The sequence below is a fragment of the Odontomachus brunneus genome, unplaced genomic scaffold (assembly GCF_010583005.1).
Source record: "Odontomachus brunneus isolate Ranch 3 - 2012 unplaced genomic scaffold, Obru_v1 Obru_scaffold_004, whole genome shotgun sequence".
Lineage (NCBI taxonomy): Eukaryota > Metazoa > Arthropoda > Insecta > Hymenoptera > Formicidae > Odontomachus > Odontomachus brunneus.
In genome coordinates this window covers 4,319,936-4,346,011 of record NW_022639454.1, presented here as the reverse complement: position 1 = coordinate 4,346,011, position 26,076 = coordinate 4,319,936, and the positions used below count along the sequence as shown (strand labels likewise).

General features: G+C 43.8%; 1 protein-coding gene across 1 annotated transcript in view; it reads left to right on the top strand.

Moving 5' to 3' along the window:
- LOC116846766 (probable G-protein coupled receptor Mth-like 1) overlaps positions 1 to 26,076 on the top strand; it is a 192,015-nt gene that overhangs the window by 144,685 nt on the left and 21,254 nt on the right. The window contains exon 5 of the mRNA XM_032821030.1: positions 8,579 to 8,763. Within this exon, the coding sequence (XP_032676921.1) occupies positions 8,579 to 8,763 (185 nt within the window). The remainder of the gene's footprint in view (positions 1 to 8,578; positions 8,764 to 26,076) is intronic.

Genomic DNA, 26,076 nt, shown 5'->3' with positions numbered 1-26,076 from the left:
AGAGAGAGAGAGAGAGAGAGAGAGAGAGAGAGAGAGAGAGAGAGAGAGCGCTGCTGCTCTTTCCCGTGCATCAATTTGCCGATTAATTCACTTCAGGTGGTGTAATTTCGAAAGTTCTCTCGCGATAATTATCGATATTAGTAAGACCTAGTGGCCACGCTAACAGCGTGTTCTTCTTCTTCAAGACGTGCAAGGGCTGCAATTGAAACGTTCGCGTTGCAACAGGCGAGATTTAAATCCCGGTTACGCGCATGAGTTCCAGATCATGTTTTCCGATATGTTTTCCAAACGCCCACGTACTTTGTGTTGCGACTTGCGGGCGATCGCTATTCTTCGTGCATCACGGAAGTCGAGATTGCCGCGATCGCGAAATAGACCTCGGCACGCCCTCTCCTTGTATCCCCGGCTGTCGTTGAGGCCCGAGTCGATTGATTCGAGACGGAGAGAGGGAAAGGGAGGAAGCGAAAGAGAACGGAAAAGGTGCCTGAGGCCACTTCTTGCCGAGCAAGAAAGTTTGCTGTTCGTGCCGCACGCGATAACTGGTAACACGTGAACCTCCGATAATCATTCCGTGATGCTGCGATACAGACGAGAAACGCTGCAGCGCGCCTCGACTCCGACCGCACCAGACATCGCGTCGTGAACAACTTCGAAATAGTCTCCCCATAATACTAATTGCGCCAATATTGTAGAGATGCATCGATAAACTCGCTTTTAATTATTAAGGGAGATATGGTGATTTAGACGCGAATATCGTTCACCATCATTCGCAGAAAACATTTTATTGTTAATTCTGATACAATTACCTGTGTAGATTAAATGTTGCTGTAAGTTTATATGTACTCTTCCTAAAAATCTCATCAAAAAAGGGCACTTGACAAAAAATCTCCAAAGGTCATTAAGTATTTTTGTGCTTTTGGTTCATTGTGTATCAAATTTTAATATTTGAAAATTAATTGCTTCTTTCAATTTTATATAATAAAATGAATAATATGAGGAAATACGGGAGGGAGGGATAAGTGCAAGAAAGTAGTAATAGTCAGGGTTAAATAATCGAGGAATTATTGGAAACAATGATCGTGACATGAGAATTTTTATTATTTAATGATTACGTTAATTTTCAATTACGCTATACCTCCGTTAATATAATATTGAGACAGTTAATAATGTCAAAGTTGTGCGAATATTACAACAAGGCAGTCTTAATTATAACGTCAAACGCGAAAGACGTCGCGAGATCAAAGCAAGATTAATTTGCGCCCGTGTAATTGTTGGAGGGAGTATTTGCACCTATATACTTGACATCTTCTTTGATGGCCATTATTATCTCAAGCCTTGACAGCTATGCGACTCATTTCGCGGTCTGTCCGTCCTTATGAAGCACGTTCCGCGCGCGGAATCCACCCGTCGGACGTTATAATATCTAAGAATATAAAGAATTCCACGCTGTATGACACTCGCAGCCCTTTCTCTCTTTTACGCGGAAATTCTTAGTATCTCCTAGCCGCTTCTTGAATTACTATACCGCGGACTCAACCGCGATAACGGTGCGGCATTCAAGAGCGATCGCGCGGATGAGTGGGAGCCAGGAGAGAGAGTAGAGACGGCAGCGGGTAAGGACGAGAAGCGCCTGGTATCCGACAATGGCGCAGCCCCTATCATTATTCTCCTTCCTGCCGCCGTAATCGACGTCTAATACCGGAAGTGCAATATTGATTGTCCGGAAACCGCCGAGGGACGAGCGTTATATGCCATATATGTATATATCGAGCAACAAGCGTTCGCACCTTTCGTGAGGAGACGCGTCGACACGAGAAACGCGCTCGTCAAAGAGACGAGGCTGTCGTCTCGACGGAAGTGGCAATACCGAGCACAAGAGGCGTCTCGATGATGGTCACGTTCGTTGATTATTGCTAATTGAGGTCGATTTCGTAGATCTTCGCTCCCCCGTGCTCGTTTGTCGTCCCTGGTCCTCAAACGCGTAAAATACCACGAAACATGAACGTTTAATCGAGCTGAAAAAGCATTACCGTTTCGTGGTATTTTACGCGTTCACGAGGATTGACGGACGACCGTCAATCGAGAACGCGAACGTTCTCGCTCTTCAGCTGCTCTCGGGAAACTAAATGAAGTACAGATGCTCGCGTGACACTTCAGAGATTATTTGAACCTCGTTTGCCTCAAGTAATCACGCGTCTAGTATCCTTCCTGGCAGCGCGGTGTGTAGTGTAAGCTTGAAAATTAATTTTTTCAATGAAAAGACCTGATTTCTCGTTATACTCACGACGGCATAGTCGCATTTAAGTATCACAAAATTCTACTTTTGTATCAAACGACTCACAGCTCAAGAATTTATTGTCATTGCAATGTTATTGCATTGTATATTATTTTTCATTGTGTATTTGAAGAGGTACTCAATCTCCCAAGATTAAATTTACCTATGAAAAAATTTCATTTTCAAATGTCTGATTCTGATACTAAAACAATTTCACGAGATAAATTTTGCGCATAAAGTGTATGACGTTTACATCGCGTGGTGTTGTTTTTCAACGCGACCCAGATACGTCGATAGGCCGAACGCATTTACAAAACATTTGCATTGATCTGCATGAATTTGTCGATTGAGTAATCCGTTGCGTTGCCGCTGCAGCCTACGGTCTGCCGGATCAGATCCTATCGTTTCTCGATCGATTACAGGCTAGAGTAAGACGCGCCGTCGGATCGTCGATAAATAGACGGGTGAATGTACGCAAAGGATCGATTGATCTTCAGATTAAGAGGACACGCAAACAGATCGAGGACATCGAGGGTAACAGTGGGTAGACAGATGAATGGGTGGGATGAATAGATGACTGGATGGGAACTGCGATCGACGACGGATGAAGAGCGGATCCGTCGAGTCGAACATTTTCGCGTCTCGACAAGAAGTTTCCGCTCGCTTAAGAGCTTCCCCAAACTTTTCAATAAGGCGTTACTTACTTTCCATACGTCTCGGGTGACGAAGTTCCTGCCACTATCGCTTCTCGGAGGAATTTAGAGATGCTCACGACGAGACATTCGCGCGCCTTGTCGATAATCATTTTTAATGCGCTTTAGAAGATTTCTCGGGGCCGATGGGGAACTCGCGAGTATCTACAAGTCGAAATTTATCCTACAGCCCTAATCAGATTGACAATCCCGATCAGTTATCAGTTATCTGGTTTACATAAAGTGATGGCCCCGATAACTCTGACAGCACACAATTCTGAAAGACGTCTAAAAACAATAGGACGTCTTTTGAACATTTTGAAAATATTTTTTATAAATTTGTGCTATTTGGGAAATCGGATAACATAGCGTGGCGCAACCAGGATTCTATTACATCGAGAGAAAAAATATTTAAAAGATAAAATATATTTATTCGGTGGTAAAAACTAAGTTTTTGTGTAAGAAAATATATACCTTCTTACTTGAAAGATATCTTAAATAAATATATTATTAGCAACCTACCGAATAAATATTTTATATTTCTTAGAAATTTTTTTCTTTCAGTGTAATAATAAAGATCATTAATAAATTAGGACCCAATAACATCGTTTTGTACAACCAGATTACTAATTAGGGGATCGACCTGATCAGAACTGTGGAATATGTTTCCAATTAGAAAGATCTCGGGGCCAAAAATAAGAGCCAAGACGGAGATAATGAAATTATCGATCGCTCTTTCGCGCGACGTTCAGACGCTTCATCAAATAATATAATTTGATACGCCATTTATCACATTACGTGTTCAGGGGTGGTAATGAGTCACGAGCAAGAATTTCGTTCATCAATCTCCACCTGATTTACACCTCGACGACCGGTCCCTCCCCGTCACACGCTGATAAAGCACGCGCTTTATCGCGAGGCTGTTGTTTGGCGCGAACACGGGGGACGTCTGTCGACGTAATAAATAAATATCTTCTTGTCCATCTTGCGTCCGTAACGAGCAGCTACGCCGTGTCTCTATGTGTTCTCTCCGGCGAGAGACAGCGCCGTTTGGCGCGTACCTCGAGCTGACACCGCCGCTAATTGCCGTCCGTATAATTACCATATCGGGGAGATAAATATGGAGCTCTTAGCTGCCGCTACCCACGAGACAGTACACCGACATTGCATCTGCGCCGTTTAAAGTCCCGCGCACGGAAAGATAGCGCGACTAAAATATGAGCTTTGAAAACGAGCTGCAACTATAAGCGAAATGTTCTAACGAAATGATCTGTTATGTACTGACGATGTACGGCCCGCTCGCGCACATTGCTCGTCAATTTCGTCGATTCCTCGCACCGCGTTGTCGTTGCCGTGTGTCCACTGCAGCCAGGTGAGCGGAACCGTCGGCAGTGACACATCGGTGAAGTGCGCCGGAGATCTTTCTCGTGAAAGAGATCAAAGCACTCGCGAGTCGCGTATGTACGCCGGTTTGTGCAATATGTCGGTAAATAAGAGACGGAAACCACTAATATTATCCCTTCTGTTAATATTGTCTCCGCAGCTGCGACTTTTGCGCTGCAGTCTGGTGAAAACGGACAGATCTCGTTGCACTTTGCCCGCTTAATGATCTCCGAGTATGAATGTAATACGTACGGTGCGCCGTCGCGCTGCTGAAACGTCGCTTGGTTTTCCCAAATTGCAATAACTGAGAGTGATTCAAAAGCTGCCTCGGTATTACTTGTGTGTCTGTGGGATTACATAACATTCGTCGACAACAATTTTTGCGGCTTTCACATTAAAAGACATTAAGACGTCGAATAATCGCCATTAATTATCGTAACGCGAGAATTATCATACTTGTGCTGATTTCAATTTTCTAATTGTTATGCGTTATAGAACGCACCAGTGATTTATTATACTTTTAATTTGTGCAATTAGTGAATGAATTTAAATACCGTCCGGTTTGGTCGGAGAGCCCAAAGCTTTATTTTAATTTCGAAACAAATCTCGAACATGTGGCGAATGTTCCCGAACCCGTGATAGAACATTTACGCTACAATAATCCGCATGGCGATATTAGGTTATTACACGCAGGCAGTTGCCCGCTTCCGGTATTAGGAGGTACAAGAGGGCAATATTCCGAAGAAAAAGCGATCATAATAAGAGCCCTCGCGTAGGCCGTAATAGCTGTTACGGAGGATCAAAAGATTAACAATGGCTACCTGACGTCTATTTAATAACCGACTTCGTTATCTCGGCTTTATAACTTCCATGCATGCCCCCCCGTGTGGAACTCTTTCACCGGCCGAGCGGGAGATACAATTACACAATGCGCGTCGTTTCTGAAAGTGCGCGCCGTTTTCCGTCTAAATGAGATACGGGGCCCGTCCTCTTTCTCGGGGAGGAGATTCATTATATCGCAAAAATACACTCGTATCTATCCACCGCGCCCCGACAATCTTCGTGCGTATCGAGAACAGGCAAGAAGCAAGGGAGAAAATCACGCGGCTAATCCCTTTCGTCTCGGCACGAGTTGTCGTCGTCCTCGTCGTCGTCGTTCGCATAATTGCCTCCTCGCATCGGAGGTCTCTCAGCCTCGCGATTAACTCACTCACGCACCGGTGCACCGGCAGCGTGCGATGCGCTCTGTGCGAGCGAATGTGTGGTGCACCCACGCGTGCAAGCGACCGCGTGAGCGGACCTAACAGTCCGCTAATTTTCCCGACCGCGATATTTAACGTTGTTTCCCTCGATCCCCCTAGCCAGGGAATGCCTCCGGCTCTCTCTCTCTCTCTCTCTTTCTCTCTCTTTCTGTCTCTGTTTCCACCAGGAAATGGCTAGGGTGGAAAATTATCGTGGCGCCGCCGTGTCGTGCCGACGTCGAAGCGAGACGTCGCGGTCTCCCGCGTGCGTTTACCGCCTTTCTCTCGTCTCCTTCCTCCCCCAACTTCGATCCTCCCAGCTCTCCTTTCCACACGCAGGGAATAGCGGGGCCGAAGTTGCAGCAGAGAGGGGAGAAAGAGAAAGCGGAACTGGGGGAGAGAGAGAGAGTCGCGGAGGACGACGTACGCCCGCACTGGCGACGCCTAATTAACAGCGCCGGAAATGAGGCGTAAGCACTGCGAAATTAGTATATCTTGAGATATCCATCCGTCCTCCGTTTCTCCTCCTTCTCCTCGCTGGAATGCACTCGCGTAGATTTCCCGTGCGTCGCGCCTCGGACATCTTCATCGAGAGGCGAAACGCGTCCCGGAAGATTAAACGACGTGGCATCTGCGAGATATCGTTGGGTGAGCCGCGCGAGAAGTATTTTTCCACGTAGCTTAATCGAATAAGGTACTCGTGAATCGTCGCATAATTCCTCTCATCATCCACAGTTGTCCGCCACGAACCGCGTTTGATTGCTCTCAGTGAGAATCTCAATGGATAATACCTCTTGTCAGCGTTTATATCTCTCGATATTAAACTTCTTCGTAATTACATCTTGAATTAAGCTCCTGTTGAAGCATTCGTTTATACTGCAAAACTGTCAACGTCGATATGTCTTATCTGTATCTTTATTGAGAGGAAGGATTAACTTGATTAAAGAAGAACGGAAGAAGTTATATACAGATAAACATATTTAATCTAATTTTATTTTGTAGAGAGAGAGAAAAAGAAAGAAAGAGACGCGCGCGTAATAACGCACTCGTATAATTATAAATTGTGTATTTCACATTTGCATTAATATTCATAACGCTATCTGAGGCTGTATCGCAATATCTTTTCGCGTAATTACAAACTCTATTATTTATACTGTTGTGTGCGCGCTAACAATTACGCATTTAATATACGTTAATAAATACGAAACGTAATAATATGTGACGTTGGTTATCGCGCGCGCGGATACTTTATTATTTGTGAGCTGCGAAACTACCTGACGCGCAAACACGACCGAATCCGCGAAAATTGTTCAGGTTTTTTACTTTTCACGAGACGCGCGCACTCGTTGCGGCACGCACCTGCGTCCGGATTAACTTCAGTAAAAATTTATATAACGGGTTGCGATACAGAGAGGCCGAACGTACAAAGGGAATATTTAAATGAAAATGTCTCTCCGCCCCAACTCATGTCACCTGGCTACAAAGCTCTCACTAATGTAACTACATTTTTATTCTCCGCGTGAATCGCGAATTATATAAAGTTACCCGCGTTAAAAAAATTTGTGCTAACAAGAGGGAACATTACAAAATTTGCACAATGTAGGAAAAGTGCCGCGTCGCGATACTCCCTTTCTCCCGTTCCCGTTACGGAGGATATGTTTAGGATGCAAAGAATACAGCATCCGCAATGTATGTTCTCTCAGTTTTTCCGATACGCGTTTCCAAGGCTTGTAATACATCATTCACACACAAACCAATCTGTACTTATTTGCCCATGTTATTTATTATTACGTCATTATTTTTTGTCCATTAGCGCGTTTTCAGCAAAAATTATCAATTATTAATTTGGACAGAGAATTACAGCGGGCTGTTTAATTATTCGCGTTATATCTTTGTTTGTCCCGTACTATGATTTCACGCAGTCGCGTTGCACGGAATATCGCGTCGCGGCTTTGCTTCCGGGGGAACGATTGAAAATTTCAGAAAAATCTCCGCGCTGCGCATTCAAATCGATATTCCTCAATATGGCGTCTCTCACGGTGCGATTTGTATTTCAACTAACCTTTTCTCTGTTATCCACTTTTTCACGACACGCTCGTTTACGATAGCCGACATTTGCTGCGTGTGTTCACGGTAACATTGTGATATCGATAGCATGCGATTTACGAGTAGCAGCCCCTCACGGTGCTAAGCCCCACGTTCATCTCCCAGCCACGAGTGTCGTTGTAGCGACGTTGAACTGGCCGGACAATGACAAAGCTTTACGATTTAGTCCGAGTTACGAGTGAACGCGCGGAATTCTCACGCAGCCGACGCGGTCTCGTTAATAGTTACGGGGCTTGATCGATGACGCCGATGACATATACGTGGCTCTATTGTGTTCTTACCGGCGTGACGCAAGCATCACGTTGTTACGAGGGAGATAATTGTTCCAGCTCACTGTTATTTCAGTATAGGCGAAACAGACAGCCACCAATCGGTGGCTTTGGCAAAAGTGTTTGTCTCGTCGCATGATCATCCTCATGGCGTCTTGTGTGACTTTTGCATCTGTAAATGTCGTTGGCTATGCGCCAAAAATGCAGGGACTCGCGTGCGATAATAAATTTATTCCGAACCCGATACGTGAGATTGATTCGAATAGATAATTATATCTCGGGACAACCGGCTCTGAAATGCATCGTTCATTTATTCTATGATCATCCTCCTGACGTGTGAATGCATCTAATTATAAGTACAACGTAATCCACGACGCGTTGTGTACACGCGTACGTTCGTTACAAGTCGCGCGTTATAATTCATGTATTCCAACCACGAGCGAGAAACAAGCTGGTTGCCGCGGGTGGCTCTCAGCTATTCATCCTCTATAATGGAGAAGAAAAGCAGGGAAAGAAGAGCGTATTCATACTTACTCATACTTACGCGCACTCGGCCGCGTTCTCCTCACGATCGCTGCATTCTCCGTTAACTGACCTAATTCTCTTTTTCAGGGATCTGAGACCAGTGAGCCTGGAGAAAGGCCAGGAGACTCTTAGACTACGAGTGTACGGCTGTTACGCCTGGGGTGGGCCTTTCTTAGTCGCCGGGCTGGCGGCCCTTCTCGACCATCTACCGCCTCAGCCTCAATACACATACCTCAGGCCCCGCTTTGGCGAGAAACAGTGCTGGTTCTACGGTAAGTCGAGTGCATCCCGCGCCGACGCGATCCCTCGTCATTTCCGCGCGAACTATCTCGCGGACGCGCAAACTCGCCCCATCCGTCCGTCCGTTCATTCGCCGTTGCCCTTTAACTTTCCCCACGTCAAACTGTTGCGGATTACTCGCCGTCAGATTTACATCTCACGCGCCACGACGGGCGCCGTGATATTTCGAGAAGCTGACGAAAAAGGCTATCGAGACACGGGAACGGCCGAGAGAGAAGCCGGGACAAGATGGGAATTGTTGTCAGCTAATCGATTCGCAAAGTAGCTTCGCTTCGTTTCTTAAAACAGCTCGTCCCTCCCTCGCTCGTGGAAACTTTGAGACGGGGAAAGCGTCCCTAATGAAAGGTGGGGATTTGAAATTTATAATTCGACAGATCGATCACCCGAGTCAGTGTAAGACGCGCTACTTTATCCTCAATGAGGAGAAGTGTCGTTCTTTTTTCGCTACACGGAAAAAGAGGTATGATGCACGTGACCTGAAATATTTAGTTGTGAGCAGCATACACTGAGAAAGAAACGTTTGGCATTTGTATAATTATGTAGAGAAATAATTACTATAAACTATGGCCAAGGAAACCATTTGTTGAAATTAAATTCTCATATAATGTCAGTGATAATAATCTCATACGCGTTATCTTATATAAAGTTGAAAAAAAATTATTTATACAATAATTTCTCGGTTTGGCCGAGATTCAAACCATTTTTGACTAATTTAGCACAGATTTGAAATATTTCGGTTGAAATCTCAGCTAAAGAAATTTAGAATGGTTTGTGTCTCAGCTGTGCCGATTTTGTTAAAATTTTTGACTAATACTACTACTATCACTTTATTGTGAAAAATATGGTTGGGGCCAAAGATAACTATAATTTGAGTTAGATCAACCATGTCTCTCTCTCAGTGTGGTTGTATCGCCTTAGTAATCTTTGTATGATGGTAACGTGCATGGTTGATATGACTCAGTTATTTCGGCACATCAACCGCATCAGCGTAGCTGTGCGTGATCTGGTTGTGGCAGCCAGAAATCAGTCGAGGTGACATTTACCATGGATACCCTCTGGTTGGAGCAATCAGACATTGTCACTGTAACTCAGCGATTGTACTGTGGTTGCGGCAACCACGTAATTAGTTGCTCTGTATTTTACTATTGATTGGAATCGGCTGGGGCGCAACCAGATTCGTGTGCGAGCCAGTCATACTGTTTTTTTTCCTATGTACTCTCATCTCGAGAAGCCCCATCGACATCGAGTGAGGTATTCGCGCTTTGATTCGACAAAGCGGCGCGAGGCATATCGACGTCGATGTGGCCGGCACAAAACTGGCGCGCGGCTCAATTAAATAGGAGCAATACGTTTATTATGACCGGCGCAATGATGCAATTGGGGCGAATTGTTCGTCGCAATAGCGGGCGCAATAGACGAGCTAGATCATAGCTTTAATTAAACTTGGCAACAGTGCGGCTATAATCCACAGACGGCTCGCTCGTCAATATTGTCTATGATAATGTATTACGATACCGAAACGCGCCATTCTTGCAACTCAAAACGAGCGACCGGCCCGATGGGAATTATTTACAGCCGCGACCGCGTAATTAATAACTGGCGATACATTCGTTTCCCTTCAGACCGGATTCGCCAGCACAACGGGGAGACCTTCACCATTCTCGTTACTAATAAATGATTCAACCGCTCGCGAGCCTAATAATCGATCATTCGCGCAACGATTAATACCAACGGCGGAATGCACGCACCAACCCGCGAAATTAATTTAGATTCTCGCTGTAATTGAAGCCGATGGTAATTATACGCGCGCGCACGAAGCACATAAGATCGCTTATCGACCAGTTTTTGTTCAGACCTGGATCGTCGGCCGCGATTAATAAGTATTCTGCGTTTCGTTTCGTTATATGTAACACACACCGATTGAAATCGGTTCGTATTAGTGAGAAGAAAAAAGGAAGAGAAAGAAGAACGCAAGATGAATCGAAAATTGCGAAGGGAGACCGCATTGGACGTGATCATTTCTTTCTTCGCGACTTTCAATCTTGATATCTCACGTTAATTATGTTATACCAATCGTCCCTTTTGAAAATTCCGTCAATTGTGCACATTGCACTCACTTGCGCACAGAAAAATATCATTCTCTATTGTTAAGAAAAGCTATATTACTCACAAGTAACCCTATCCAAAAGTTACACTCCGATTTCTTTATAATTGGGCACAAATGTAGAAGTAAAAATATTTATCATATTTGTAGAATATATTTGTATCATAAATGTAGAAGTAAAAAATACTTATCATATTTTTTTATTTTAGCGCACTTTGAATTTCACGGGCAGTTTATAGTTTTTTAATGTTCTCAGTCCTATCATCAACAAACTCAACAAAAATGCATAAGAAATAAAATTGTATACAAGATATAGACGTTTCTGGTTTGCTTATAAATATGAAGTCAAATGTATAAAATTATTTGTATAAATAATAAAATGTTTCAACAAAACATGTAAAAAATCGAAAAAAAATTATACAAATAATTTCTTGGTTTGGCCGAGATTCAAACCATTTTTGACTAATTTAGCACAGATTTGAAATATTTTGGTTGGAATCTCAGCTAAAGAAATTTCGCATGATTCATATCTCAACTATACCGATTTTGTTAAAAGTTTATAATTTCCAGATTTCGGCTTGGCAAAGATTCGAACCATTTTTGACTAATTTAGCACAGATTTTAAATATTTTGGTTGAAATCTCGGCTAAAGAAATTTAAGATGGATCGTGTCGCAGCTAAGCCGATTTTGTTAAGTTTAATTAAAATTGCCGGATTTCGATTTGGTTGAGATTCGAACCATTTTTGATTAATTTAGCACTGATTTAAAATATTTCCGTTGGAATTTCGGCTAAAGAAATTTCGAATGTTTCGTGTCTCAGCTAAGCCGATTTTGTTGAAATTATTTAACTATATTTTGTATTTAATTTTATTCCTTATGCATTTTTGTTGTACTTGTTGATAATAGAAGTGAGAACATTAAAAAGCTATAACTGCCTGCGTGAAATTCAAAGTGGGCCAAAATAAAAAAAACATGACTTAAATATTTTTTATATTTCTACATTTGTACCAAATTAGAAAGAAATCGGAGTGTACTTTTTGGAGGTTTACTTATCAGTTTACTTTCCTTCTTTTAAGTAATGGCTGTTCTCAACAAAGAATATTTTCTTGGCAAAAGTCTTGAGATCTACTCATCGCAAATTTGAAAAAAACTCATTATCATGTACTTAAAACAAGAGTGTATTCTCTTTACAAGAATATCACAAGGTTTCGTCGAAAAATTCTATGCAGTAAGTAAACTGAATCTTAATTTGATATTCTTCATTGAAATGCTAAAACTTACTAGGACTCGAAGTGTGTCTTGAATAAATTTGCTTGTGGTGGTAAATTTGCGGATACGTAAAAATATGTATTGAAACAAGTGACATTTACCTGAATGCAGTATGCATTTTTCTGTGCGAGGGAGTAAAGGCCGTCGCACACAAAATGACATAGCTGCACGTGCATAAAACCACCTCAAGTAATAAGCATCTAGGATAAAGTTGTCATATTGATCTAGGCGATCTTATGCTAAGCACATGCAGCTATGTTATTTTGTGAACGATGATTCAAAGACTTCATCATCTTCCACTATTATTTGATCACTCACGTGTCCGTGACTTAATCAGTGGTATGAGCTGTTTGTTTTATAATCGCTTGCAATCCGAGAACGATTAATAAGCGGACGGTATTGTTGTCAGTTTGATCTGTGATTTGGTTCCGGTCTGGCCGGAAGAGAGAGGGAGAGAGAAGAGGGAAAGAGCGTGCAACGTGTCGCACACGTGCGTATCGTGTTTCCCTTCTTTGTTTGGTGATCATACGCGTATATTCACTCACAGGCGGCCGAACTGCTCCATAGTAGTAAGATATCGATTCAACGAACGATAATGGTGCTTATTATCGAAAGTAATACCTTGCGAGCAGACCGTTATCCGGCAATCCCTCGTGATCCGATTATTCCGCCAATTAATAGAACTGGTCATCCGCGCACCGAGTGCCGATTAAATTGGTTTTGTTAATCGATCGGTCGTACGTCGAATTAATTGCTAATGAAGTGCCGTCGGCCGGCGTCGGCGCGGCGTCGGAAAATAAAATAAAATAACGCCGTTATTCGTTATTACGCACACGTTATATGCGCAGATGATAGATCGCCACCCGTAAACGCTTCGTTGATCGTCAGAATCCCTATTTTCCTCCTGTGCCTACCTGCCACACGGAGAGAAATCGCGCGAACGATAATCGAATCGATGGAGGACATTAAATTGGTACGTCACGTCGAGTAATCCTTCAGAAAAAATCGGCTGTTGTAAGCAACGAAAACTGCTAAGGTGTGCCAAAACAATAGCTGCAAAAAAATTGTCTTCTTCTTTTGTCTACTCCCAAAACGATACAATCTTATCTTCCACCAAGTCCTCTTCTATATATGGCCTCAAGAAGATTCTCTTAAAACCAAAAGGAAAACATTCTAAGCATAATGTTCTTAAAGTCGAAAAAATCTTGTACTTTTTTTAATAGGTTTTTTGTTCTTCATAGACATATTTTCTAGTAAGAGGACATGTTGCTTTAAGTAGACATATTCAAAATGAAAAAAAGTTAGAGCAATATCTAGTAGACTTTCGTTCACTTTATTACAAAAGAAATGCTCTTTCGATGAGAGGTTTCGCTTAGAATATGGTATTGCAAGGGAAGCAATACTTTGCAACCAGAGCTTCTCCTCTTTTATTTTTAACGTTGGAACATTTTCTTTTTGATTTTAGCAAATTCTTCTTGAGGCTATATATAAGAGGATCCTGCCGATGAGATTATATTTTCTTTTGCGCGCATTTGTGCAGGATATCCTGAAACTACCATAACCATCAATATTCACGGATGAACTAATTTCAAACACCGTTACTTCAGTATCGAAGCATCTCGGTGCTTTCTGAGCTGTAAGTGATACCAAATCTAAAAGCATTTACAAATCAAGCTTCGCGATCGCAAATGGCGAGCTCACGAACGCCATTTGATTCCAAATGGGCTTCGCTGCGAGTGAAGTCTCATCCGAAGATTATTTATTCAGTTGATGGAAAAATAGCACTCGATAATACCGCCGTTACAAACAAACTGGGCAGGAAGTGGACTCGGAAAATCAGCGGGATACATTAAGCACACATTTGCGCTCGCACACGTCGGTACACAAACCAGGCATTTATAGTCGCGTCGTGCTTGTCGTCGTCGTCGTCGTCGTCGTCGGTGTAGTCGAGTGACAGCCACTCAACTCGCGCGGGAGGATTACACGTTCACCGAGACGTCACGTGTAAACCGAGCGCGCGCACGACTACGGATTTCCCCGAGTCCACGTGTGCACATAATTACCCGCGCATACAAATAATCGTTGGTCGCAATAAGGGACAACAACAACGACGGCAGCAGCGGCCGCCGCTGTTGCCGTTGCGTCTGCTTCCGCGTGGCGGGGATACTTCCGTAAGAGGATTACGCGCCGGCCGAAATATTGTATTTAAGTATGACGTAGGGTGGCTGAATAAGAAGATCGATACCCTCCCAAAGCGCCTTTAATGCCTCGGATCCCCAATAATAACCGGTGGTGGCGGGCTCGCCCACTGCGAATCTCCCTGCGAAACGCGGCGTTCTCGTCGCGCGCGCGAGGGAGAGAGAGAAGCGTCGAACAGAGATAATAAGGTTCGACCGTCGTATCGACGGAACTTTATTCTCGAGTCCCGACTACACGGTATTATAGCGGGCTATTTAACGACCCGCTCTCGGCCGTAATCCACATCCACCGCGTCCGACCGACCGACCGACCGACCGACCGCCCGCCGTAATCCGGCGCGCACACTAAAATCCGCGTCCTAAAATCCGCATGGATGCGCGCCGCAAACACGCTCCCGTGTATATTAATTTCGCTCGTCGATCCGTCCGTCCGTCCGTCTGTCTGGCCGCCCGTCGTCGGCTCCCCGCGACCACGTGCACCGCTGATTAATACTTACCTTTTACATGCTGGCGTCCGCGGATCCATCCTGTCGTGGCCAGAGATTGCAATTACAAACAAACCGTCCGCCCTCCCTCCCCCCTAGCCTCCTCGCTCCGTCGCGTTACGTCAGACTGAAAGCACGTGCTGTACAGAGCGGCGATTTTTCCCTCGTTAAAAAAAGAGAGAGAGCGGGAAAAAACAACATCAAAGAGAAGCGGGACGGGGATAATAATTATCGGCGCCTGCTGATCGCGGTGCATTTCGCAGTCGGAGTAACCGCGAGCTACGAAACAGTCGTAATGCCAATACAAAGTGATGGTCTGGCACGCAACGCAAATGGAAACAACGAATATGTGTATTTTTTCGATCGGGGATCTATATCGGCGCTTACATTGCCTGATTGAAATTATGGGAGTGTTCTGGTCTGAAACATCGCAACAAAAGCTGATTGGAATTTTTTACATGAAAACAATGGAACGTCAAACTTCGTGTATTCTTTTAATCTTATTTTAACAATATATTTCTATTGTCCAAGTGACAAAGCTTTTCTTTTGTATGTTATATCCTAGTATCACTAGGAGTTCATAAAAAGAAATCAAAAGTACCTTCTTTTGCAACCTTTCAAACCATAATACCGATATACTCCCTTAACACGCACCCCTCGCCGTCACGGACGACCTCCTATCCCCGAACTTTCGATTCGCGCGCTCTCAGAGACGCGAATGAAATTGCGATTCGCTGACGCCGCATACGTTATACACTGTTTTCTGCTCGAGAACAGTAACCGATTAATTGGCTACTGTCCTTTAAAAGAAAAAAAGAAAAAGGAGAAAGAGCAGATCGATACTTTCTTGCGTCGGTTAACGTTGCAACGATCGATCACCGATCGAGTCGAGCGAGATTAAATCGACAAACGATCGCCGAGCACGACTCGCGCGACGCGCTGCTCGTCTCGCGATAAACGGGACGCTTTCATCGGAATGGCCACTCGCGTTAATTCATTCTCCCATCTACTTCTTTCGCCCGTGCACGATCCAGCCGGCTTCTACGGCAGAGGACACCTGAGACCGCACGCGCGGAAGGTACTACCTGGCAGACAGAGTTGTCCGCGTGACGTTAAATCGGGATAACGGCCCCTCGTGGGAAGCTACCGGGACTATCGCGAGTTGTTTTCCCCGACAGAGTGCTCCTGCAGGAGACAAGGGGGTTGCCGAGCGAGCAACAATCCCCTTCCCCGCATCCCCTGCTCCGTGGCAGAGCCACGTTATACAGCCCGTAACGGCATAGGCCGAGACGATGGGGTAGAGAGATAAAGCTGGCGCCAGCCAGTCCAACCCCGCCGTGCGAAACGGGCGAAAGTCTCGTTCTCCGAGCACGCTGGCCCGGCGCTAATAAGTATGCGTGTACGCGCGCGCTCAAGTGAGCCCCAAGACTATCCCCCGTTTAGTCGTCGTCGTCGTGCTTACGACCCTCGCTTTCGAGACTTGTATTTAGCGTTCGTCGTCCGGCCGAACGGTAATAGCGGCTTCGCGGCGTAATCGATAACATTATCGGCGAGGACGCGCCGCGCGATTCCATCGTCAGCGCGTCATTAGCGCATAATGCTAGATTCCGCGGCTAATTCGGACTGAGTCCTCTGGATTTCACCCCAACGTTCGGGCAAGGATAATTGCGACTGAGAACGAACGGCACGAACGGTTGAACTGAGCTTCAGAAAGCGCAGATGGATCACGAAATCTTACATCTGGTCTTTTTATTTGCGATTTTTATTAAACCTTCGCGCGGAATTTCAATTTAGAGATTGGTCGTAAAGATACACGTAACGCCGAAAATTAGGACGTCGCGACGGACGTGACGTGGATAATCGCGAGATCTTCCTCGAGGGAAAGTCAACCTCAAATTAGGCGAGCGGTCCGATGTTAAACGTTCATGATGAATGAGACATTGTATATCGCGGTGCATGCCACTCCCGATTAGCGCGTAAAGTAACTTCGCGCCGTGTGGGAACGGCAGTTGTCTCGTCGCTGTCTTCAGTCCTGCTATACCTCCAAAATTCATCATGAATAAATCTTTCGGCGTTGTTTGAGCGAAGTGTATCTGAATATTGAAGTTACGCGCAATAATCCCGTTCTTCATGGGCGGAAATTTAAGTGGATTAGGTAGGGTCGGGCGTGAGTAGCGTGAAATATTACGAGGGAGTCGCGTGTTATTCTCAGGCGTTACGCATCGCTGATTTGTGGCAGTGAAATCACTCGCACGAAATTAGAATAAATAGCGGGACCATCGCCAGTATATTACGACTGTTCTTAACCATTATCAGTGTGATGTATAACTGCGTCGCGCGTGAACACACCAGGTTATATTCCGATAACCCGATGCCAGCCAGACCGAGCTCGCAATGTGACTCCCATGGAACTCGCTTGCCTCCTCACCTGCCTATACTCGCGCGCGCGAGAAAACAGTCTTGGAAGATTTATATTCAAAAAGACTTTGCTTTTCACGATGTATTGACGACAGTAGCGCGGTAGATCTCGTTTCTGTAAGAAATACAACTTCAAACTTTGATAATGGAAATGAGTCTTCGGCAAAAATATCCTGCTCTTGTGATGTTTGACGATAACAGCGCGATATAGAGCTCGCTTTTGTAACAAATTTAACTTTAATTTAATTAATAATGGACATGAATTTTCATCGAAAAGACTTTGCACCTACAATGTTCTAACAACAGCAGCACAATACAGATCTCGCTTTTGTAACAAACTTCAGGCTTTGATAACGGAAATGGTATAACGCGTATGTAATGTTCGACATTAAATTACGCTGCGAATAACACACATCGCGAGAGAGCGAGAGAGAGAGAAAGAGCGGACTATAAACAAATATCGCTACATCACTCAGGACGCTCCGCTATTCGAATTACATTATCGCGCTTGTATTCGTGGCGGGTCGATCGATCGAGTGCACACGTCTCTCATAGTGCTTTTTAACGTGATTATTGAAACGGGGCTGGGAGTCCTGGAATGAGAATGCGGAAGAGGGTCGATCGCGCGCGTATATAGTAGCGATTAGGACGATAATCGGAATGGTAATGAAATGCCGAGGGAATTATCGAATGCTAAAGAGCCGGACGAGTGCAGCGGCGAGCCACCCCCATGTACAACCCTCGACCCCGAAATCGCTTCGAATCCTTCTTTATTTATCGCGCAATTTCGTTTATTACCCGGCTCAAACGGACGCGATGAATTGGAAATTCGAGCGGCAAGAATGCGCTTTATTGCGTTTTGCAAATTGCACGTATATATGCTCCTTCGCTCCCTCTCTGCTTTTCGAAAAAGGGGGATAACCAGACGTAACTTTTTACGCTCGTAAATTATACGGCTCCTCAACCTGGCGACCCGGGCTGTACCCGACTTGAAATTCATCCCATCCTCTGATCAGATCAATCCCAACCACTTACCTGGTTTGTATAAAATGATGTTATCAGATCCTAATAAATCATATGCAGTCTGACAATTAGAACCTTATCAATAATAAGGGTAAGTCTGATTAGGGAGGGAGAGAGAGAGAGAGGGAGAGAGAGAGAGAGGGAGAGAGAGAGAGAGAGAGAGTCAATTTCTAATTAAATTGATTCATAAATCATTCATAAATTTTTTTATAATTAAAGCTGAATTTAGTTTATTTCAATCGTAATTTCTGACAATTGGATTAATTAATTTCTGACAGAAATTTTGAATGTATTAAACTAATCAAATTTATTTTGCAAAAATATTAAAGGATTTGAAATATTGAAGGATTTTTAATAATTAGGACCCGATAACACGTTACCTTACAAATCAGATAACTGATCGAGATCAACCTGACCACGAGATAAATTTCTGGTCAGGCTGAGGAGCAGTCGAACGCTTAACGGAATGCCGTTACGATAAATTCACGCTCGACGAAAGAAAAGCGTGCGAAAGGGATGAGCGAGGCGACGCAAAGCCGCCGCTCTGCGCTCCTCGATTGATCGCGCGCGCGCGCAACGCTCTCGACGACGAGCTAATCGGATTTGACGGTGGAGCCGTAAAGTACCGAACGGCACGCGTGGGCATAATTCATTTATGTTTGTTATGGGTCGCCATGGAGTGAGGATATAACTCGGCCGAAACGGCTATTGTTGGCGACCTGCCAAACCCAGCAAATATAGACTGCGATCTCGCCCCGCGGCCGCGATCCGAAAGCCCCGCGGTTTATCCCCTTTTTTGCCGACAGCGTCTTTATCTCCGCTTTTATGGTGCACCGTCGTGTATTCTTATGCCGCGTGACAGTCTTGAACGAGACGGCGCGCGCGAGCTGGAAATACATCTCGACTGGTTTTACGCCTCGCGATCGTGGACGAGAGACGAACGAGCGCGAGATGCAGCCCGACTGCCGGAATAAATCTTTTATTGGCTGTTAAAAGTTTCGAGGAAGAAACGACGGTCGCCAGTCGCTCGGAAGTGAGCGTATTTGTAATGAAAAGTAACGCGCCCTCCCCAAGCGATTGTATCCAGTGTCCAGAGTAAAATATTTGCGCGCGAATTCCCGTCGCTCGTCGATATTCAAGCGACTAAAGTGGATATTTCCAATTTGAATTCGATTTAAATTTTTATACTCACGTACACGTCCTTAATTCCGCGAATTTTTTTGTGATCTCGTCATTCAAAATTTCAATTCTGTGTTGAGTCTGTAAATATCGCCGAATTTGCATAACAGTAAAAAATCTTCCTGAGTCGAAATTTTTAATTTACATTGACCTTGCAAATATATATATATATATATATATATATATATATTTTTTTTTTTTTTATTTGAACTTGAAGAAGTCAATGAAGAATCTCGTAATACGAAAACGTATAAGCTGTTGGCCTACCTTGGTGCCGCAGATGTTTGTTTACTACCGTTTCCTCCATGCGCTGAGAAAAATACTTAAGATTTTATTTGCGGAATATAAAGTTCTGCGAAATAAAGTTTGTTTCTGTGAATAAACTTTATATCCCGCAAATAAACTTTCGAATATTTTTTCCTAAGTGTGTTAGAGAGAATTTCAAAGAAGCACTCGTTCAAAAGTTTCTTAACTATACAGTTGTCGAATCTTTAAAAGAATATTATATCCAAAATGGTCTTTTCTTATATTTTGCATGAGCCCAAAAACCTAATTAAACAAAGAAAATATTTAAATTCTCAACATAAAAGATATAAAATAATTTTTTATATTGGGGTCTCTCAAGATTCTATGCATCGAGTCGTGTTTGAAAAGTAGCGCAATGACTATATACTGTAAAAACTGATGTGTTTAATTTAACATTTCATGTGTCCCAAATCATCCACTCTTATTTACGTGTAAATTTAACACAAAACAAATGTGGTAAAAAATAACACGCATAACATGTAAAAAATTAACATAAGAATTTAACACTTGAATACCGTCAGGAATTACAGTTTGTGTTAAATTGACATATGTATAATGTTAGCTAAAATAAAACATTACTTTAACATTTACAGAGAAGTATTAATCTATGGTTTTGATATGAAATGAAAATGTTAAATTGACATAATCTATGTCTGACATATTAAATATGTCAATTTAACACAACATGTGATCCCGGTATTTAAGTGTTAAATTTTTGTTAAATTTTTTTTATATTATGCGTGTTACTTTTTAACACATATGTTTTGTGTTAAATTTACACATAAATGAGAGTGGATGATTTGGGACACATGAAATGTGTTAAATTTAACAGTGTAACAGTAACAGTTTTCAGTTTTTACAGTGTAAGGTTAATATTGCAATGAGAACAAAAATATCAGGTACTTGTAACTGTAATCACATAGAGAAATATTTATTTTAAATTATGGTCAAAAGAAACCTTTTTCTTATTAAATTCTACTATGATATTAGTGATATATGTAATAACTTATGCTTGTTACCACTAATTTTAGTTAGATCAACCATTTCTTCTCGTTCAGTACAGATTATCGCAATTATTTAGTACGCCCCATTGATATTACACGGAGTAACTGTTTTCCCTGTGTACAGTTTGCAAATTACAACTGCAGTTTCCGTCGACCACGAGAGAGCTATTGCTGCTGACATTGCAACTGCCTGAACGCGTTTTGAAATCACATCCGCGCGTTTAGTCACAGTGTAATTATCGTAGTTGTAACGCTTATTTTCCAAAATCGTCAGGTTACGCGGGCGTTTTGAAATACAAGCTGCGTTACAAAGTGACATGCACGAGTCAACTTTTAATAAAAGTGCCAGTTCCTGTATTATTCTTTCTCGGTATCACTGCGGATCCGTGCTAGGTCCGGCATGCCTGATGGAAAAACTTTTCCCGATGTCAGACGGCGCGCATAGCGAGACGTCCCCGATCCCGTTGCGGGACTGGCCACGAAAAAGTTGGCGAATTTCGGTGTAGCGCGCGGCGGAAGGGAAAGGGGGGTTACGTACGAACATTGAATTTTGAGACGCGCTTGATGAGCAGTCGGTAAGAGAAAGAAACCGGCAGAGGAGAGGAGAGCTCTCGCGAGAAGAGCAGCCGGGAATACAAGTTCGCCTCGCCGTATTCGTTTAATATTCTGTGCTTTCTTGGCGGACACCGGGATGCAAGTTAGCTCGGTTATCTGAACAGGACCCGTTACACGATGTTCCGAAAGTTTCGTGACGAGCCGCCAAAGTTTGACGTTGAGCTCCGAGTGGAAGGCACGCTTCTCCGTCTACGACTGCTAAAAACCGCGATTATTCCGCCAACGGGAACCTTTCGTTATTCGACACGCGCCAGCCACGAGAATAGCGTCGCGTAACAATTAACAGAAAGTGGATTATTCGTGAGAGAAGCGTAGCGCGAATCTGGTAACTCAGGGATCAAATAAATTTGAATGAATTTGGAGGGCACAGCTGTCTGGATATAACTTCTCGGGTTATAAAGATTCTGTTGAAATTTGTCACTCATCAACTGCGATATCTCAAATGAATCAGTGCTCACAAATAAAGAAGCGCGGTCGATTCTTCAAAAATATCTTTTCCAATACTATTTGTTAAAAAGTTCTTTAAAAATATCTTCTTCATCATCTCGATATTATTATTATTATCTATTGCAATATAATGTTAAAATAAATTCTACACGAAGGAAGAATTTCTTAGCAGACATTATCGAATTTTATAACCGAGGAATAAGATTGGATACATTCTTCTTAAATTTATTATCCTTTTACTTTTCACATGTGCCGCTTATATTTTAAGAACTGAAATGTGCTATTAAAAAATCCATCATATTTCCAGTGATATTTGCTATTTTTTTCAGCAAGATAGACCTCACTGACAGTCAATTGCTGCGCTGTTAAAAACAGTGAAAAGAATTTATATTAAAAAGAAAAAAGAAAATACTATTTTTTCTCTCTCCGTATATGCCTTGAATTTATAAACATTGAAATAAATTCATCTCGTGATGTATCAAAAGCTGTGGTTTTGATCGAGCAGAATGTATTTCGGTGCCTCTGGACGAGCGATTCCGCGAGTATTACGAAACCGATCTAATTTCGCAAGCACGCCGATAGCAGCTCGTGACAAACCCGTGTTCTCGAATTTCCTAGCCGATGGTAACGTTACGACATTACAAAAATATTAATGATCCCGTGTCGTGTGTTTATACGGCCGTGTTAGACAGAGCTCTCGCGCTAGCGGAATTTTTCGGGTCGTTGCTCCGACGTTTTATTTCAGTCGGGAATCTATCGCGCGCGCGGCGATACAATTTTCGCTTCGAAAAACCGCGTATCCTCACGGTGATCGATTGACCAAGGGACAGGCGAGTACCATCGTGTTCGTCGTGCAGCAACTACCGGTATCCCGTCGCTCTCGAGAAGCTCTCGAAAAATCTCTGGGTCAGTAGCAATTTAATATCCGCGCCGCGAGAAAGAGGGAGAGAAAGAAGGGAGAGAGAGAATAGCCGCCGCCGCTGCCGCGAAGTTCATGTCGCCACGAGGATTTTATTTATGGGTTTGTTTGCGGACGCGGGTGCCCCAGCACCGATAAGTGGCTACGGAATCCTCATGGAAGTCTGTTTCTGGCAGATTGCATCCGTAGTTATGGGGCCGGGACCGGCCGCGCGCGCGGAGGGCGAATCGCCCCGATAAAAGCAAGTCGACCGTGTCGAGTCGACCGGGATTTCTATCGTCAAATTACCGTGAAGCGCCGGCGATCGAACCGACGAGGCAAAACTTGCATGCGAGGCTCACTCTCGCCGCCTCTTCGCTCAAAGCTCGCGCGCGGTCCCGTAAATAATGATCGAACTTCCCCTAACGATCTCTCCTCCTCACGTTACGATTACGCGTCTGCCGGGCGTTTGATTAACGATCGTAAAGTTTTGTCCGCGCGCGCGCGCGTTAATATCTATGCACACGGAGCTATAATTTTCTAAGCGCGGTAGAGCGCGGCGATTGCGTCGCGTTAATATCGCACGTCACGTTTACCTCGCCGTGTTCTCTCTCTTTCTCTCTCTCTCGTGCACGTCGCGATCGAAGTTCACGGTATTCCTTGTCTCGCGCGCCGAAAGGCGACCATAAACGACGTTTGCGTACGTAAGGCAAATATGAGCTCGCACGCTCGCGTATTTCGCGAGTATCTGTGTTTAACGAACAGCGTTAAACCTCCGCCGGATATACCTGTCTTGAACTTGAAACCCGAGAGCGTACGCGCGCGTACCAGCGCGTGCATATCTCAGGAATTCAGGGAATCGCGCAGCCTTGCACCGGGCGTGGAACCGGGAAACCGATCCGCGATTGGATAAGTGCACGCCCCGCGTGATTTACCATAATTTCTGCTAAACACATACCGGCCCTTCCTAGAGCGGGCGCAATTTCGACGGAATCGCAGTAGTCGCGTGATCGCTGGAATTCCCTCGTTATAACCCCCTCGCGCGCGTAAACTTTGCCATGCCCGATCGTACGCGTCCGTCGCCTGTCTTCGTCTTCGGAAAGGTGGGACCTCGCACCTTCATCGCGGAGCCGCTCACCTAGATGCTAGTACGCGAATGATCACGTACGTAGAGTCTGTTGCGAAACGGTTGGATACGTTTTTCTATCCAGTGGAGTTAGAGGCGCTCCAATTTGTGACAATTGCGAGCCACCGTTCACAGATTTGCGGTCTGTGGTTACGATAGCAACCGAAATGACAATGCGTGATTTAAATAAATATTAATCCTGAAGGAAAATAAACAATGCGCCTTTGGCAAACTTCGATGTAACGAAGAAAGTGAAAAAATTCGATCGCACGAATTTCCATGTACAGGAATATTCATGTTCCTTGACATAATGTCCTTTGACATTATTGTCATTTTACTTTTCCTTTTATGGCATTTTAATGGCATTTTAATCGCATTTTATGCCCGTCAGAAACATACAGCTGATGCTTCGCAGTACAAATCCAAAGCAGTATATTAATGAAAGGAACAACAAAATTGATCAATTAGTGCGTACGATGTGGTGGAACGAGTTCTGTAAAGCAGTCGGAAAAGTAATGTCCTGGCCTTGTCTCCTGACCTCTTATCGAATCCTGATCATCTTGTTAATATAGACGTGCGGTAAGATTATACGTGAAGTAGAATCGCTCGTTCCTCACGATGTTACTCTCTCTCTCTCTCTCTCTCTTTCTCTTTCTCTCTCTGTCATTCGATTTTCACTGTCGCCAGTAAATAGTTAACAAGCACAAGACTTCTCAGGTCTCTTTCGGATTGCCTGGAAAGCTCATCCCGTCGCATTGCACGTACTTGCTCGCCGATTTTCTCTCTCATTAACGTCTCGTAATAATTACCGCAGCAGTTTACAAAACGGTACATGACTTTCCTGTTGCATTTAACGAGTTCTACCTGTTCCACGAGCGGTCGGACACCTAAATGCATACACGCGCCCTGCATATAACGCGGAGAGGAGGAAGGGTATATAAACAACGAGCGGAGTGCGGAGACAAATGCGCAACGGTAGCAGCAACAAAGTATCGGCTATCGAATATTATTGGATAACGAAAACAAAGTACGTCTCGCCCCATTGGTTATCGCTCGATCGCTCGATTCCCTTTTCGTATGGCGCCATAAATAATTAAAAATAAATGAGGGGCGCGACGCGCCGCGCATTCGTGCGCCGTTCAAAAGCCCGGCTTTTCTGGCCCAACGCACACCATTTCGCACACTTTTATTTTCTTTTTGTCGTAACGCGCGCGCGATATGAACAAGAAAATAAACTGTCCGTGTCGGCAAGTCGACACCGAGCGATTTATTTGTTTTTCATAAATCGTCGATCTATTTCTGCTTGCGTACTTTACAAAACTAAGAATACCTGTCGCCCTTCGGAACCTTGCCTTCGCTTTCGCGTGTTGCAGTCGCGATCATCCGAAAGACATCGACTGATTGTATCGTCCCGCTTTGTGTATTTCGACCTGAAATTAAATAATCGATCGAACGCAACGAACGCGCTCGCATGCGACTCGGTACAAATGTCCTCGCTATCAGCATGGTATTTCGTAAATTGCATATGATAAAACGTAAAACGCCACAGAGTTTCATATATAATGGCCTGAAATTGAATAATAACTATTATGTTCCTGCTACAAGGCCAGTTTTATTAATGCGGAATTCCATAATATTTTGCGCCGCGCGCGCTGAGTAATCGTTGTTTCTCTGACGTTTCGAGAGCACTCATAAGACCATTTCATGCACGGAAAAGAGGTTTGGTTGAATTAACCAAGTATCTGATCGAATATGAAAGATCTAAAAATTCGAATTCTGTTTAAGTCAACCAAAAATCTTGTTACCTTAAACAGAATTCGGGTTACTTCAATCGGAATTTCTGGATCGTTCATATTCGACCAGATATTTGGTTAATTCAACCAAATATTTTTTTCCGTATGTGATTCAAAACACTGGATTTTCCGACAAGAGCGACCAGAAATTTAGACATCTGCTGCGTCAGTACAGGCTGCGACGAAATATTAATCAGACATCGCGACAACAGTAAAAGATGAGCTGCGTCGCTTCAAGATGATAAAAAACGAATGGCTGTTTCTCAAGTGATGCCACGAATTAAGCATCCCGAAGATAAATCTGGTGATCCACACATTCAGCCGACCGCGTCTCGTTTATTATTGAATCTGAGTTTAAAATCGAAACAGTCACGATCCAGATATCCGCTTAAATCCGGAGTATTGACCTGGTCTGAGGT